Here is a 15,848-nt window from a genome sequence, read left to right on the forward strand (position 1 = left end):
ACCAACTTCCTTAAGAAAATGGAAGAAGGCTTCCTTCGGAAAATGGAAGTCTTACCCAAATGAGGAAAACAAAAGGGAGCACAGGCTTGCACAAAGGCAATGAAGGCAGACAAAAGAGATGCAAAAAAGCATTTTGAAGAGTGTATCGCCAACAACATCAAGGTGAACAATAAAGAATTATTTAAATACATCAGAAGCAGGAAACCAGTTGGGAGGCAATTGCACTGTTGGATGACAATGGAGTTAAAGGAGTACTGAAGGAGAACAAGGAGATTGCAGAGAAGCTGAATGTATTCTTTTAATTTGCCTTCACAGCACGAGATATAGGACAGATAACTGTGCCTGAACTGATGTTTTCAGGAAGGGAGTCTGAGGAACTGAGGCAAATAGTGGTGACAAAAGATGAAGTACTCAACCTTATCAACAAATTGAAAGCAAATAAATCACTGGGCCAAGATGGTATCCATCCTCAAAGAACTCGGATATGAAATTCCTGATCTTCTAGCCAAAATATGCAACATGTCCCCAAGATCAGCCTCTGTACCAGAGGACTGGAAGATGACCAATGTAACACCAATTTTTTAAAAGGAATCTGGGGCGATCTGGGAAATTACAGGCCGGTTAGCTTAACTTCTGTTCCAAATAAGTTGGTTGAAAGCATTATTAAAGACAAAATTAGCATATAGAAGGACAAGCCCTGCTGAAAAAGAATCAACACACCTTCCACAAAGATAAGTCCTGTCTCACTAACCCTTTAGAGTTCTTTGAGAGTATTAATAAACATGTAGACAGGGGTGATTCAGTAGATATTGTTTACTTGGACTCATAGAATCATAGAATAGTAGGGTTGAAGGGGCCTATAAGACCATCGACTCCAGCACCCTACTCAGTGCAGGTATCCAAAGCAAAATCCCAAAAGGCTTTTGATAAAGCCCTTCACCAAAGACTCCTGAGCAAACTTAGCACTCATGGAATAAGAGGAGAGGTCCTCCTATGGATCTGTAACTGGTTAAAGAACAAAAAGCTGAGAATAGGAATAAATGGTAAATTATCCCAATGGAGGGATGTAAACAGTGGGAACCCACAGGGATCTGTATTAGGACCGATGCTTTGCAATTTATTCATAAATTATCTGGAGTTAGGAGTGAGCAGTGAAGTGGCCAGGTTTGCATATGACACCAAATTATTTAGGGTGGTCAAAACAAAAAGGGATTGTGAGGAGCTCCAATAGGATCTCTCCAAACTGGGAGAATGGGCATCCAGATGGCAAATGTGGTTCAATGTAAGCAAGTGTAAAGTGATGCATGCTGGGGCAAGAAATCCCAACTTCAAATATAACCTGATGGGATCTGAGCTAGCAGTGACCGACCAAGAAAGAGATCGTGGGGTTGTGGTGGACAGGTCGATGGAATTGTCAACCCAGTGTGCAGCTGCCGTAAAAAAGGCAAACTCCATGTTAGCCATAATTAGGAAGGGAATTGAGAATATCATACTGCCCTTATACAAATCTATGGTGTGACCACACTTAGAATACTGTGTACAGTTCTGGTCACCGCACCTAAAAAAGGATATTGTAGAGCTGGAAAAAGTGCAGAGCAGGGCAACTAAAATGATCAAGGGGCTGGAGCAACTCCTCTATGAGGGGAGGTTACAGCAGCTGGGATTGTTTAGCCTGGAAAAAAGGCGAGTAAGTGGAGACATGATGTAGGTGTACAAAATTATGCCTGGTGTGGAGAATGTGGACAGGGAGATGTTTTTCTCCCTCTCATAATACTAGAACCGAGGGTCATCGTATGAAGCTGATTAGTGGGAGATTCAAGACAGATAAAAGGAAGTACTTCTTCACATAGCACTTAGCTAAACTATGGGATTTGCTACCACAAGATGTAGTGATGGCCACCAATTTGAATGGCTTTAAAAGGGGGCTAGACAAATCCATGGACGACAAGGCGATCAAAGGGTACTAGTCCTGATGGCTATGTGCTGTCTCCAATATCAGAAGAAGTATGCCTATGTGCACCAGTTGCTGGAGAAAATGGGTGGGAGGCTGCTGATGCACTCGTGTCCTGCTTGTGGGTTCCCCATCAACAGCTTGGTGGCCACTGTGTAAGCAGAATGCTGGACAAGATGGACCATTTAGTCTGGATCATAGAATCATAGAATCATAGAATAGTAGGGTTGGAAGGGGCCTACAAGGCCATCGAGTCCAACCCCCTGCTCAATGCAGGAATCCAAGTCAGAGCATCCCTGACAAATGGCTGTCCAGCCTCGTCTTGAAGGCCTCCAGTGTGGGAGAGCCCACCACCTCCCCAGGTAATTGGTTCCATTGCCGTATTGCTCTGACACTCAGGAAGTTTTTCCTGATGTTCAGTCGGAATCTGGCTTCCTGTAACTTGAGCCCATTATTCCGTGTCCTGCACTCTGGGATGATCAAGAAGAGATCCTGGCCTTCTTCTCTGTGACAACCTTTCAAGTACTTGAAGAGTGCTATCATATCTCCCCTCAGTCTTCTCTTCTCAAGGCTAAACATGCCCAGTTCTTTCAGTCTCTCTTCATAGGGCTTTGTTTCCAGTCCCCTGATCATCTTTGTTGCCCTCCTTTGAACCCTCTCCAGCTTGTCTGCATCCTTCTTAAAGTGTGGTGCCCAGAACTGGACACAGTACTCCAGATGAGGCCTAACCAGTGCTGAGTAGAGGGGAACTAGTACTTCCCGGGATTTGGAAGCGATGCTTCTATGAATGCAGCCCAAAAGAGCATTTGCCTTTTTTGCAGCCACATCACATTGTTGGCTCATATTCAGCTTGTGATCGACGACAATTCCAAGATCCTTCTCGCTCATAGTGTGGTTGAGCAACGTATCCCCCATCTTGTAACTGTTATCCCCCATCTTGTAACTGTGATCAAAATCAAGCATGGCTCTTCTTATGTTCTTAACTGATTGTGTATAGGTTGAGGGCAAGACCTGTAACCATGACCCCAATTCCCCATCTATGCCTACAAGGTAATAACATCTGGGGAATGTTTAGGTGATATTAGGTTGGGCACTCTCTCAGCCCTACTCCTGCTTTTTATGTAATATGAATACTGACTGAGCTGAGATGTGTGAGGGATGCTAAAAGCAACAAAAAGGTCTTCCTTGACTATGTTCAGAGCAAGATGAAGAGCAAGGAAGGGGTAGGTTCACTACCTGGGGAAGATGGTGAAGTGTTACAACATGACTGAGAGTAAACTGCAGACTGGTTAGCCTGATGTCAATACTGGGCAAAATTCTAGAATAGATCTGTGAGCCTCTAGAAAATAATGCATTTATTACTGGAAGCCAGCATGGGTTTATCAAGAGTAAGTCATGCCAGACCAAGCCTAGGTGACCTTTAAAGTTCCTTCTGACTCTGTATTTCTTTGAATACTGAGATAATGTGTGTGGAATGTTTCACCACCCTAAGGTGCTGTTTAAATGCTAAGTATTATGAACTGATTCAGCAACACGATCTGTGATAGGCATCACATGGGGATAAATGAGCAAAGATTGGTTGTGAATACCAGCCCAGCCCTAAGCATGCTTACTTGGAAATAAGCCCCATTTACCTTAACTGGGCTTCTGATAAACATGCTTAGGATTGCAGCCATTTAGCTTGTGTAGGGCACTAAGATTTCTGAGACATTTTTTTTAATGCTTATGATTCATAGTTGAAATCAATATGACTACATATTTAATTGTACACTTTAATTATTTCAGAGGGTCTTGGGCACAATTTGACCACTCAGCCGTTCCCGTGCTGCTCTGTGCAAGCTCAAAAGAAGATTGCCACATTTTCACAACTCACAGTGGCCATTGTATAGGCCACACATGGGTGCACCTGTTCATGCAACCAGGATTACCACACACTCTCCACCAGGTCACCTGTCTGTGCCCAGTCCTGAACATGCTCAGGCAATCACGTGGAGCTGCCAAACCACTGAACGAGGTCTTAATTGTGACTTACTTTCCCTGGATTGCATCCATCTGCTGCAGCGTAGAGAACCATAACATTTTCTCCACACATCTTGCAGGGCGTTACTGCATCTCAGATACCACCACCCCCGGCCACACACACACACACACACACACACACCACTTCCCCCTGCAGGCCTCACGGCAAACCACAGGTGCTTATGCTTAGTATGTTGATGCACTGTATGAAGCTTTTCACATGTTTGCAAAATAGCAAATCTGATACGATTGCATAGGCATGGAGACTGTGGCCTTTATTGTGGACTCTAATTTAAAAAAGAAGGAAGGTGGCTGATGAAGCTTCTTTATTTGTATAAAGCATATTGATCCAGGAGAGCATTCTGTAAGAATCTCAGGAGTAAAGGCAGAGCTAGGCTAAGTAATTTACCTTGCTCAATGCATTCTTTAAAAAGAGGACTGGGCATTCATTCCTGGGCTGTTCTCAACAGTTCCACTTATTATCATGTATTATTTGTGTGCTTGTTGCTGTACTAGAATGAATGTCATCCATTATGGCATAAAGCCAACTTTTATAATATGGACTTTTGACATTAGACAAGGGCAGGCTAGCCTGAGAAGGATTTTCTCGTTGGAGTGCTTTAAATACATAAGCAGCGGAGTCCAGTGGTACGTTTTATTGTGGCTTAGCATCTATGGACTGGTGAGTTGCATGACTTGTTATCTGCAGTTACAGATACGCACTACTGCTGGACCTATTAACATTAGCCCTACCGCCAGGGTTTATTCATAGAATCATAGAATAGGAGGGTTGGAAGGGGCCTACAAGGCCATCGAGTCCAACCCCCTGCTCAATGCAGGAATCCAAGTTCACATGCATATATGCCAGTGCTATATATACCATCTGCCACAATGGCTTCCTGCTGTCTACATGGGACAAATAAATCATTCTCTATGCAGGGAAATAAGTGAACATAACGCTTTCTTTCTTGCTGTGTTCATTTATGACATAAAGAGAGATAATTACTTTCTGTAGTGTCATGCATCTGATGGCAGCTTCTGTAGTTAGCAAAAGTAATTGGTTCTCTGTGTTATAAATTAACAAAGCAAGACAGAAAGCACTATCACCAGTGGCTATTCTTGTGAATGGGTCACTCTCTTCTTAACTTCATTTATTTATTAGTGGATTTCTAAGCAGCCTTTCAGGACTTAAAGCCCTCACCAGGCAGTGGACAAACCATCTGTATACATTTGGGCTTTGCATAGAAATGTAAGAGATCTCCTGCTCTCCTTTGGCTTCACTCTGAATGCATGTGTGCACAGCCAGGATGGCAGTTTGAATACAAGTGGAAGGAGACTTGGGCTGAAGCTGACCAAACACAAATTGGGGCTTGCCTTTAAAGCCTACTATGTGCCAGGAGCTGTCAGCACTAGAACCTGAAACCCAGGGCACAGCTGCCAATGTCAGGGCCAACAGGGCTCTAGCTAGGGATGTTGGAGGAATCCAGCTGGGGGTGGGGTGGAGCTCACTGAGCTTTCATCACCTCAGCCCTCTGGACTTCGGCTCATTTCCTGCAACCTCATTGAGTCAGTCCAGGTTGCGGATTATCTGGGGTGTTCTTTATTTGCGTAAACAGAAATTTATGCAAACTGCACAAATTTTAAAAACCCAGGGGAAAAAAATTAAAAGTTCCCGGATTTTGGGAAAAACCTGCAGCTTGGCAGAAATCTAGGAAGCCCCCGAACAGCTGGATTTGCAGACAACAGACATCCCTTGTTCTAGCTTTCTAGGTCCTGGAGTAAATCCACGCACCCAAACTGGCCGTTGGCTGTCCTTAATAGAAAGGGCTACAGAGGCTTCCTGTTCAGGCTGGGGCATTGCCTGAGCAGTGGAAGGCTTCCCTAATTCTTCCTTTGCTCCCCCACCCCCAGCTTGACTCCTGGTTCCCACAAGAAGGAATACTTTCCCAACACTATTGAGTCCATGCAGTGCTGTCCAACAAAGGTGTTTCTAGCGGCTCAGAGCCTTCTTCAGGGGACTACAGGGTGATTTTAGTCAATCCTTTGGAGTCTGCTTTGAGGATAAAATTGCTTATTATCTCCTCGAAATGGACTCCAGTATTTTGGCAGTTCTCCTGTGGGTTGTGTTCAGGGTCTAACCTACTCATGTGGGTTTGGATGAATTTCATTTATTGCAGCCAATGATGGGGACAAGGTGCATGGACAGCTGTGGCCCATCACTGCCTTTTTCTTAGAAGAAATGGTCCTGACTGCCTTAAAGGAAGTGGTTGTGGAGTCACTCCTAAAGCAGCCTCCCCTGGACTGGTCAATCTTGCCTTTTTTAGGAACATAGGAAGCTGCCTGATACCAACTGATCCACCTAGCTCATTGTTTTGTACACTGACTGGCAGCAACTCTCCAGGTTTTCAGACAGGGATCTTTCCAAGTGTCTCAAGACACTTATTTACAGTTGCAGACAAATTTCATACTTAATGACGATATGTGGTTCTGAATTATGATGAATGTGCCTGTGGTAAGCAGTATAATAAAGAAACGTAATTTATGATTTCCCAGAGTGGCATCTTGCACTTTTAGAGGAGGAGCCATCATTCTGCAGTAGAAACAATAACAGTCTTACAGTATCTGAAAGATTCAGATTTTCTAAGGCATGAACTTTTATGGACTAGAATCCAATAGTCTTGAATTTGACAAAGTGGATTCTAGTCCACAAAAGTGTATGCCACAATTCATCTGTTAGTTTCTGATGCGCCCCAAGACTCACTGTTGTTCGTGCTATCAAGTAATAACACAGCAAGTTGTGATGAGTGGGGTCAGGGTTGAGATTTGAGTTTGTTCATAGGGTCTCATTTCCCATTTGTTCTGTTTCTAGGCCATGTATAAGCTTCTGTTGCTGTGAGAAAACATTTTTGCTTTGACAAAAATGTGCTGCAGTCTGCAAGCCTGATATAACCTAGTGCAATTCTCTGCAGTCCATAAACCCCAGCAGAAAATCCATCACAAGCAGTGTGGCTCAAATTCACTTTCACAGGAGGCTGCACTTAATAGGAGCTCAGAGAGACACCTTCCAGTAGAAGAGAATCATTTTCTCACTTTCACAGGATAAACAAGACAAGTGTTGTTGTTTTTTTAAACCCACACACCCCTGTCTTCTCCACACATTTTGTTGTAATCCTGACAACCCAATCCTACCCACTTCTGCTCAGATATAGGACCCAACATTGTTTAGGATTGGAGCCTTAGGATGCAATCCTATGGGGATAGTCGGCCACCTCTGAACTCGGAGGCGACCGACTATCCAATGCAGGGCTGGCGTGGAGGGGATCTTCTCCTCCGCGCTCCGGCCACCCTGCATTTGCGGCTAGACAGTAGATTTTGGCTGTCTAGTCAGGGCACCTTGGAGTGAGGGGGGGAGGCCTGACAGCGCATAGGAAGCTTATCAGTGCTTCCGCTCTCCCCTCCCCCTCCCTGCCCCAGCCCCAGGAATGCCCTCTTTTCCCACACTCCGCACTGCTCTTACAAGCATGGAGCTGGGGATGACCATGCTGCCTATGAGGGGGCAGGGGCGGGGAGGCAGTTTTCTGGGAACTGAACTTTGAGCACTGTCTCAAAACTCAGTTCTCAGAAAATGAAAAACCCTATGGCTGTCTAGCCACCATAGGATTGCGCCCTAAGTATGGTGTTTCCTAGTACATCATTTTTCATCTCTTTGTAGCAAGCTTTTTGAGCTCTGCATGTTGTAAATGGTTCACAGTACATAGGAATTTCTTCCTCCTTGCAACTACTGGACCTTTTCTTTGCTTGTATGGGGGGGGGGGGGCGTTACATTCCATTTTCTTAAAACTAATGTAAAATTTATGCATGGTTGAATCTATATATAATTATTGTTATTGTTTTTAATGATAATTTATAAGATGGAACTTCAATTTATGAAAACCAGGAGGCTGGTATCAAGCAGGGGAGGTAGGACGGTTTGACTTCCCACAACCACACACCTCTCATAGTGTTGCAAGCAGAACCCTCTTCCCCCACTTCATTTGTGCCCCATCATCTACTTTGCCCCTATTTACACCGTGCCCCATGACCTGTGTCATGATGTCATTGGTTGCTACTGGCAGGCAGTAGAAAAATGGCATAACACCATGATATCAACTAAATATCCACACTAAATATCAACACTGAGAACTAGTGTGGTGTAGTGGTTAGAGTGTTGAACTGAGACTTGAGAGATCCAGGTTCTAGTCCCCACTCTGCCATGAAGCTCACTGGGTGGCTTTGGGCCAGTCACTGACTCTCAGCCTAATCTACCTCCCCGGATTTATTTATTATTTATTTATTTATTTATTTCATTTCTATACCGCCCAATAGCCGAAGCTCTCTGGGCGGTTCACAAAAACTAAAACCAAACAACACACAATAAAACAATTTAAAATATATAGAACATTAAAACCACAATATAACAATACAACCACAATAAAACCTAGCAGCAGTACAGGAGTTTAAAATACAGATTTAAAACAGCAAAGATAAAAATTTAGAAAGCTAAAATGCCTGGGAAAATAAAAAGGTCTTCACCTGGCGCCGAAAGGAGTACAATGTAGGCGCCAGGCGAACCTCACTAGGGAGCTCATTCCAGAGCCGGGGTGCCACAACAGAAAAAGCTCTCCTCCTAGTAGCCACCCGCCTTACTTCCTTCGGCAGGGGCTCACGGAGAAGGGCCGCTGACGATGATCTTAAGGTCCGGGCAGGCACATATGGGAGGAGGCGATCCTTCAGGTAACCTGGCCCCAAGCCGTTAAGGGCTTTAAGGATTCTTGTGAAGATAAAATGGAGAGGAGGAGGACCATGGAAGCCATCTTAGGTTCTTTAAAAGAGGAAAAAAGGCAGGATATAAATGCAATAATAAACAAAATAAATCAATAAATATAAAGTAAATGCTACTACATGTATGGTGTATGGAATGGGGGTTGGGGTGGGGTGGGGGGTTAACATGGCAATGCCATTTTTAGTGGCAGCACCATGCATTCCATAAAGTGTAGTTCTACCCTTACATGTTAGAAGCTGCTGCAGACATTGTAGATGTGGTGGAGCCTAAAACTTAAATAAATTTAGACACTGCTAACTTTGCTAGTATATGCGAAAACTGAAAAAAAAAGGAGGAGATCCGGAAAAAGATGCCCTTGTGGTTTTACTGTGAGAATGAGTTTAATAGTGACTGTTGGTGAATGGATAGATGCTTATGTGGTATGGGGTAGTATCTTAGAGGGGCCATGTGCACATGGCCAGCCCTGCTGGCCCCTGGTCTGTGTACACACAACCCTGCCAGGACAGGTCCCCGTGTGGCCGCGATATCACGCTTCTGGGGGAAAGTGCCGACCTGAGTGAAAACGTGCGTTCATGGAAGGGGTGCGACCTGCCCCATCTGGAAACGTGCACTTTAGCTCAGGTCAGTACTTGCATGTGGTAGGGGCTGTGTGCGGACCTGGGCTGGCAGGGCTGTGTGCACGCAGAGTGGGGCCTGGCGGGGCTGGCCACATGCACACAGCCCCTCTAGGATACTACCCGTGGCGTTTAAAGTGATAAGAACTACCTTGATAAAAATGGAAAAGGTGGCTGGGACAGTAGGAAAGTTAAGAAGAGTTATAGACTATTTGTAGAATATTTGTCCAAACAGCTATTGTTTTCATTACGGGCAGTGAAGCAAGGTTAGCATTCTGGGAGGTACTCATTTAAGAGCTAAGGACCAGGAAGGTAAGTGCACAGGACAGGCCCTGGTATTAGGGATGGCCTATACAAGCAAAGTGCAGTATAAAGAACAACTTGTATGTAGGGGATACTCTAAAGTAGTTTCTGAATAAATAATCACACAGCGGTCTTTATTTCTTTCCTTCCTTCCCAGTTAAACTTAAAATCTGCTTTTACAAACTCCTAGTTACATCTACAGTGATTCAACTGTAATTATATAAAAAGAGTTCCTATATTATGTGTAGGGTGAGGGACTGGCAGCTTTCACTGCATTAAAAAAAAAAGAGTATATCTGGCAAGAAATTTTACGAAAATGTGGACAAACTTTGGATGGGATCCTAGGTTAGAATTCATAGACTTTTAAAAATGTTTAAGCACAAATTAATGTGCTTAACTCTTTGCCTTTTTTGTTTTGCAGCCAAAACCACCCAATCCTGACTGGCGCTATTCTGCATCTTTGAGAGCTGGAATGCAAGGGTACGTACTACTATACTCTCCTCTGGAGAAGGAAACTGTCCTTTTGCAATTTGGTTGCTTTAGGTTGCATAGGGCACAATCCACCAAGACAGTATTCTGCCCATGCTTCACTGGCATGAATGTGAGTTGAGCAAGAAAAGCATCACTGAGCCCCTGCAGCTTGGGATGTCTTGAGCCCATAGCCTGCTGTGAGGAAAGCACCCGAGCTCTGCTCTTTGTTCACTGCAGCTTTCAGACCTTTCCCAGGCTTGTTTTAATAGCTGTTTACATCATATTAATATATTCTTTGTGCATTCAGGTTACATCCCAGCTTCTTATGCATTTATGAGTAATGACCAATTATTATAATTATTGAACTGTTGTACCCCGTTAAAGATCATTCTCATCATCAACAATAATTTCTACAAATATTTATCTCTACAAATCCTTTTCTCAGTTTATTATAATTATGACCATTAGATGTTTCTGTTCAGTGCACAAACTACATTGTACCTGTTACATCATTTATCTTTCCAGTAGCCAAGAGAGGTAGGTAAGGCAGAGGAGAATGACCTGTCCAAAGCCACAAAGAATGAGTTTCACAGCTGTACAAGAACATTCATTCTGCAGGTCTCCCACTTTCAAACTCAACATTCAGTTTTGTATGGCACCCTGGGAATAGTAATTGTTAGGACATTTCCAGAGGCCAGCTAGACAGGAATCAGGTACCAAAAATGGCATTTGGCACCTACTTTGGATTAAGACCTATTTCACAATATAGCCATTAGCAATGAAAAATGATTGCACCAAAAATAATCTCTGTTTAAGCGGAAATGGCTTGGAAATTGACCATTGCCAGCAGTACAAGCTATTAATTGACTTGGGGGTTTTGGATGCCAGTTTTCCATACAGTAAACAAAGCAACATTGTCCTTTTGCCATTGTCACTTGAGTTTACAACTTTACATCATAATAATGTGTGGCAACTAAATTTGCTGGTCTCATGGCAGAATGCTCACTATATGATGTGTCAGAAAGAGTCTGTGGAATGCTTCCTGCTGTTCTCTCTTTCTGCTCACCAAAGGCATATGGTGCAACCACAGTTGGGCACTGTAAATTATAGCAGAATACTTGCTGTAAGAGTTTGATTAATGGTAGCACACTGAAGGATGCCTGGAACTGACAGGACAGTGTTTTATTATTTATTTCATCAGTAAGGCATAAACACTACTGGGATTTAGTGATTTCCCAGCTATGTTAGACATGTCACATCTCATTAATGGAAACAAGCCATTCTGTAAAGGCAACATTTGTGCAACATGATGTTTGAATGTATTCCCTGAATTTATTTATTTATTTCACTTCATTTCTATACCATCCAATAGCCGGAGCTCTTGTGGAATGCAGATATGAAATATGAAATGAAGGCCCGTTATTGTCAATTTTCCAGTACTAAAACATTAGAGGCCTCAACAATATTTTTGCAGCTAGCAAATTGCAATAGAACAGGTAGCACCATTTACGCAAATTATGAGCAACTGTGACTGTATGCATTTTGGAGATACACCATCAGAAAGGGAGATGCTAGTAATAGAAGAAGCAGCCATGCTGTTTTGCTGAGAATGGTATAATCTAATTGCTGTGTAAATGTGTTTAGCGCTGTACACATGGAGGAGGCAGGAGGCTTGCGGGGAGGACCCGGAGGACCCGAGCAGCAGTGGCCGACAGTATCCAGTGCAACAACAGGTTAGGGAATGAGTGTGCCATTTTATATGGGAGGGATAATGGGAAGTAGGTATCTTTCTGCATGGTGGTGCTCTTGGTCTTTGTTTGAACCACAGTCCCTGCGTGATTATTCATAGTTGCCTTTCCGCTTCATGTCTGAAACCTGGACACGCTCTCTCTCAAAGACTGTCTTGAATAGGAATAAATAAACACACCAACGGAACAGCTGGGGACCAGGTGGTTACCACTTTGTGGGCTGACTTCCAGCACTCCTGATAAGAAGAGAATGTGGGAATATTCTGGACAGGAATTTTGGTTTGAAAAAAATTCTTTGTTATTTGTTGGAAACTTACTGTTTTATTAATTTTTCATAACAGACAATACAGAAAAAAACTAGACAGAACTCCCCTTTTCCCACCCTCCCCCAGTTGCTCATGAAAAATTCCAGTCAACCAGAAAAATACCTGTATTACAAAAGAGCACAAAGTAATTAGTGTAGAATGTCAGTTATTTCCCCCTGTTTATTTTATAAGCTTGGGTAAGTACTTAGTTATTTATTATTTTATTATTTTATTTATTTATTACATTTATCTACTGCCCAACCACCAAGGCTCTCTGGGCTTTTCACAACAATTAAAACCATAAAACACAACATGATAAAACCTAATATAAGACTTTAAAAGTTTAAAAGCTGCATGTAAAACCAAAGTAAAACCCAACAGCAGTTACAACCCAGGGAAAGCCTGGGTGAAAAGGTGTTTTTAGGAGGTGCTTGAAAGATGCCACATGTTCTGCTTCCTGAGCTGCACAGGGGATGGTTTTCCAGGGGGTGGGTGCTGCTTGATAGAATGCCCACCATTGGGGCCCTTCATGGTGACATTCCTTTCATTTTGGAATGACCAGCAAAGCCTCCACTGATGATCTTAGCTGTCACCTGGATGAATATGGGGAATGTTGTCTGCTAGGTATCTTGATCCCAAGTTGTTCAGGGTTTTATATGATAATAGCATAACCTTGTACATGGCTCAGTAGCTAATAGGCAGACAGGGCAGTTCTTTCAACACAGGTGTTATGTGAGCACAGCCAGGTGTCCCAGTGAGCACCCTAGCTGCTGTATTCTGCACTAGCTGCAGCTGCCAAACCACGCACATGAGTAGCCCCGCATAGAGCACATTGCAGTAGTCTAATTGTGAGGTTACCAGTGCATGGATCACCGTGGCCAGGCTATCCCTATCCAGGTACGGGCATAGTTGGCGTACCAACCGGCGTTGGTAATGGGCACTCCGGACCACCTGGGCCTCCGGTGACAAAGATGGATCCAGGAGCACCCCCAGATGACAGACCTGCTCCTTCGGGGGGAGTGCAGCCCCATCCAGAATCCCATGCTTGTGCATCTTCTCCTACTTCTCAGAAGAGCTTTAAGAACAAGAAGGTGTAGTGTTACCAATGGAATATACAGTTGGTTTCAGTTAAGCATTGGATAGCACAGGCCCATAATACAAAAAGTGTAACTTTTTTCTCTTGGTCAGAACTGGATGATAATTTCAGGCATAGTAGCCCCCTAGAAGGGGAGTACACACTGCCCAATGTCAGAAAAATGGGTGCAGGGTTTATATTTTGATTTTCTTTTAAAGGGAACTGCCAGTAACATTTTAATTCCTTGGACGAATTGGATAAAAATTTCAGGATTCATTGCCCCATCAGAGGGGATCATGTCTGCCAAATTTCAGAATGACAGCCACAGGGGTTTTTGTGCAAGAGTAGCCTTGACATTTTGATGTTTCCAAAAGAGGACGTACTTATCGCCGTATGTTTCTTGTGGGCCATTATTCTGAGAATTACAGACAGCCTAGAGGTGTCCCTAAGTAAGAAACCAGCAAAATTTCAGAATGATAGGTGCAGCAGTTCATGTGGAAGGGCAGTTTTCCCATTTGTGGGAGGAAGTGATTTGCTTTCCCTTCCTTTCACCCCCCCCAATAGTTTTTGGGCAAATTTATTTGAAAATTCACAGGTCAGTAGAGGTATCCCGCAGGCAAGAAATCTGCAAAGTTCCTGGAGGATATACATGCATGCAAATTTAGAATTACTGGAATTTATTTACATTTCACCAATGTGAGTAGTAGGGGAACGTGAGTGGGAAGGTGCTATTGCACTCATGTCCTGCTTGTGGGTTTTCTGTTGACATCTGGTTGGCCACTGTGTGAACAGAATGCTGGACTAGATGGATCTCGGTCTGATGCAGCACGGCTCTTCTTATGTTCTTAAATATGGAGTGCCTCTGAGCATGTGCAGGATGTTTTATTTCACCACTGAGCACTTACATTCTCCCCCTACCAATTCTATTCCCCTCCATGCAACCATCCCTCCTCATCCTACCATCCTCCAGCAGCTCTTCATAAAAACAGAGGTCTTGTTTTGTGCAACTCCTCTCTGCCTCCTCCTTGTTATGCACAAGCTCTCACTGTATCTTCCTCCCCATAATTTCATTTGTGCCAACATTTCACCAGGATTCAGCCAATGAGTTTGTTTTCAAAACTAGGGCTAGGTTATGGAGAAACTCTGAGCATGTACTAAGTGCCTTTCCCTCACCACTTAAGCTAGAGTTCATGCAAACTCACACACACACACATGACAAAACATGCATAGGACTGAGCTGAAAGGGTAGTCAATTCATTAGACTGGAATGGGGTAGGCACTGTATTAAGCCTGCAGTACCAGTTGCTCACAACTCAGGACTTATGTCTGAGTAAACATGCAGAATATCAGGGTGCAAACTTCCCTGCAAAAGTAACTTGTGCTGGAATCCTATGCACACTTTCCTGTGGGTAAGCCTCATTAAACATAATGGGGCTTCTGATGGTATACATAGGATTGTATAAATGAGCAGTATTTCGTCTTCATGGTCTCTGTGTGCATCACACATATGGGCTCTGTGCCTGCACTGAGTCCAGTCAGGAAGCTTCCATAGCTGAGGAACATTTTGGTGGGAATCCTTCCCCCATCGTCCACTGCGCATGGCCCAGGGAGTTCCCGCCCATTCCCTCATTTGTCTTTTGACCACCATAGTAGTTAGTCCTTTTGGAGCTTCCTCTGTGCAGAAAGAGAAGTGCTGAGGTTCTTCATACTGTTTTTTGTGTCTTCTTGTTCATCCCTTTTCTTCTTCATTGTCCTCCTCGTTGTTGTCTTCCTTCAAAAAAGAAAAAAAGATCCTTCGTCATCTTTTCTTTGTCCGTGGCTGCAGTGCCGTCTTATGGCTGCAAAGGCACCCTTTCAAAAGGGTGTCAGGTGTGGGAGTATGTTGCCCCCCACTGACCCGCACTCTCTCTGTCTTTTTTGCCTGGGAGAAGGGCACCTCCCTGACTCCTGCTCTCTGCCAGTCCTTTACTAAGCAAGCACAAAAGAACAGAGCAGACAGACTGAAGGCAGAGCTGTGGAGGAGAGTGTTGTTGGGTACTGACCCAAAAACCGCTGCTGGGTCCTCCACAAGTGGCAAACATGAGGTGACTATGTTTTCCTCTAAGCCAAAGTCTCCTCATCTGGCTACCTCAGTCAAACAGACTGACCCTCCGACTCTGGGGTGCTCCTTAGCACTCTTGGTCATGAGGTAAATCACGAGAAAGGCAAAGATTCCGAACTTGGGATCAAGTAGCCTGAAACAACATAAGAAAAAGAAGGTTGAGAACATCTCTTCGAAGTCGTCGATCCCAGCACTCCCTCCGTTGCTGGACTCGCCAATCCTTGTACTCTCTCCGGCACCTGCCGGTCCAGTCCCCGAGCCAGTGTCAACCGTGTCTGACGGCGAAATCCAGGAATTTTCCCCTCTGCTACCAGTCCCTTGGGATCGATAGTTCTCTCCATCTGGAGGCCGTCACTCACCATTGAGGCAGGAGGCCCTGCGTTGCCGTCTACCATCCTCTCCTCGGGATCGAGAGCATTGGTTCCACTCGGGACTGTAT

At 44.1% G+C, this 15,848-nt stretch overlaps 1 protein-coding gene across 6 annotated transcripts in view; it reads left to right on the forward strand.

The window, feature by feature from the left end:
- The window catches only part of LOC146347555 (protocadherin alpha-C2-like), a 202,114-nt gene that overhangs the window by 97,974 nt on the left and 88,292 nt on the right, over positions 1-15,848 (forward strand). For all 6 annotated transcript variants that reach the window (XR_014790333.1, XM_084850919.1, XM_084850918.1 and 3 more), the window contains exons 2-3: positions 10,131-10,189; positions 11,825-11,913. Coding sequence is in view for 5 of the 6 variants with exons in the window: in XM_084850919.1 (XP_084707045.1) it covers positions 10,131-10,189; positions 11,825-11,913 (148 nt within the window). In the remaining variant the exon portion in view is untranslated. The remainder of the gene's footprint in view (positions 1-10,130; positions 10,190-11,824; positions 11,914-15,848) is intronic.

The sequence above is a fragment of the Heloderma suspectum genome, chromosome 4 (assembly GCF_057233095.1).
Source record: "Heloderma suspectum isolate Gila_16-S chromosome 4, 16-S_ref, whole genome shotgun sequence".
NCBI classification, from domain to species: domain Eukaryota; kingdom Metazoa; phylum Chordata; class Lepidosauria; order Squamata; family Helodermatidae; genus Heloderma; species Heloderma suspectum.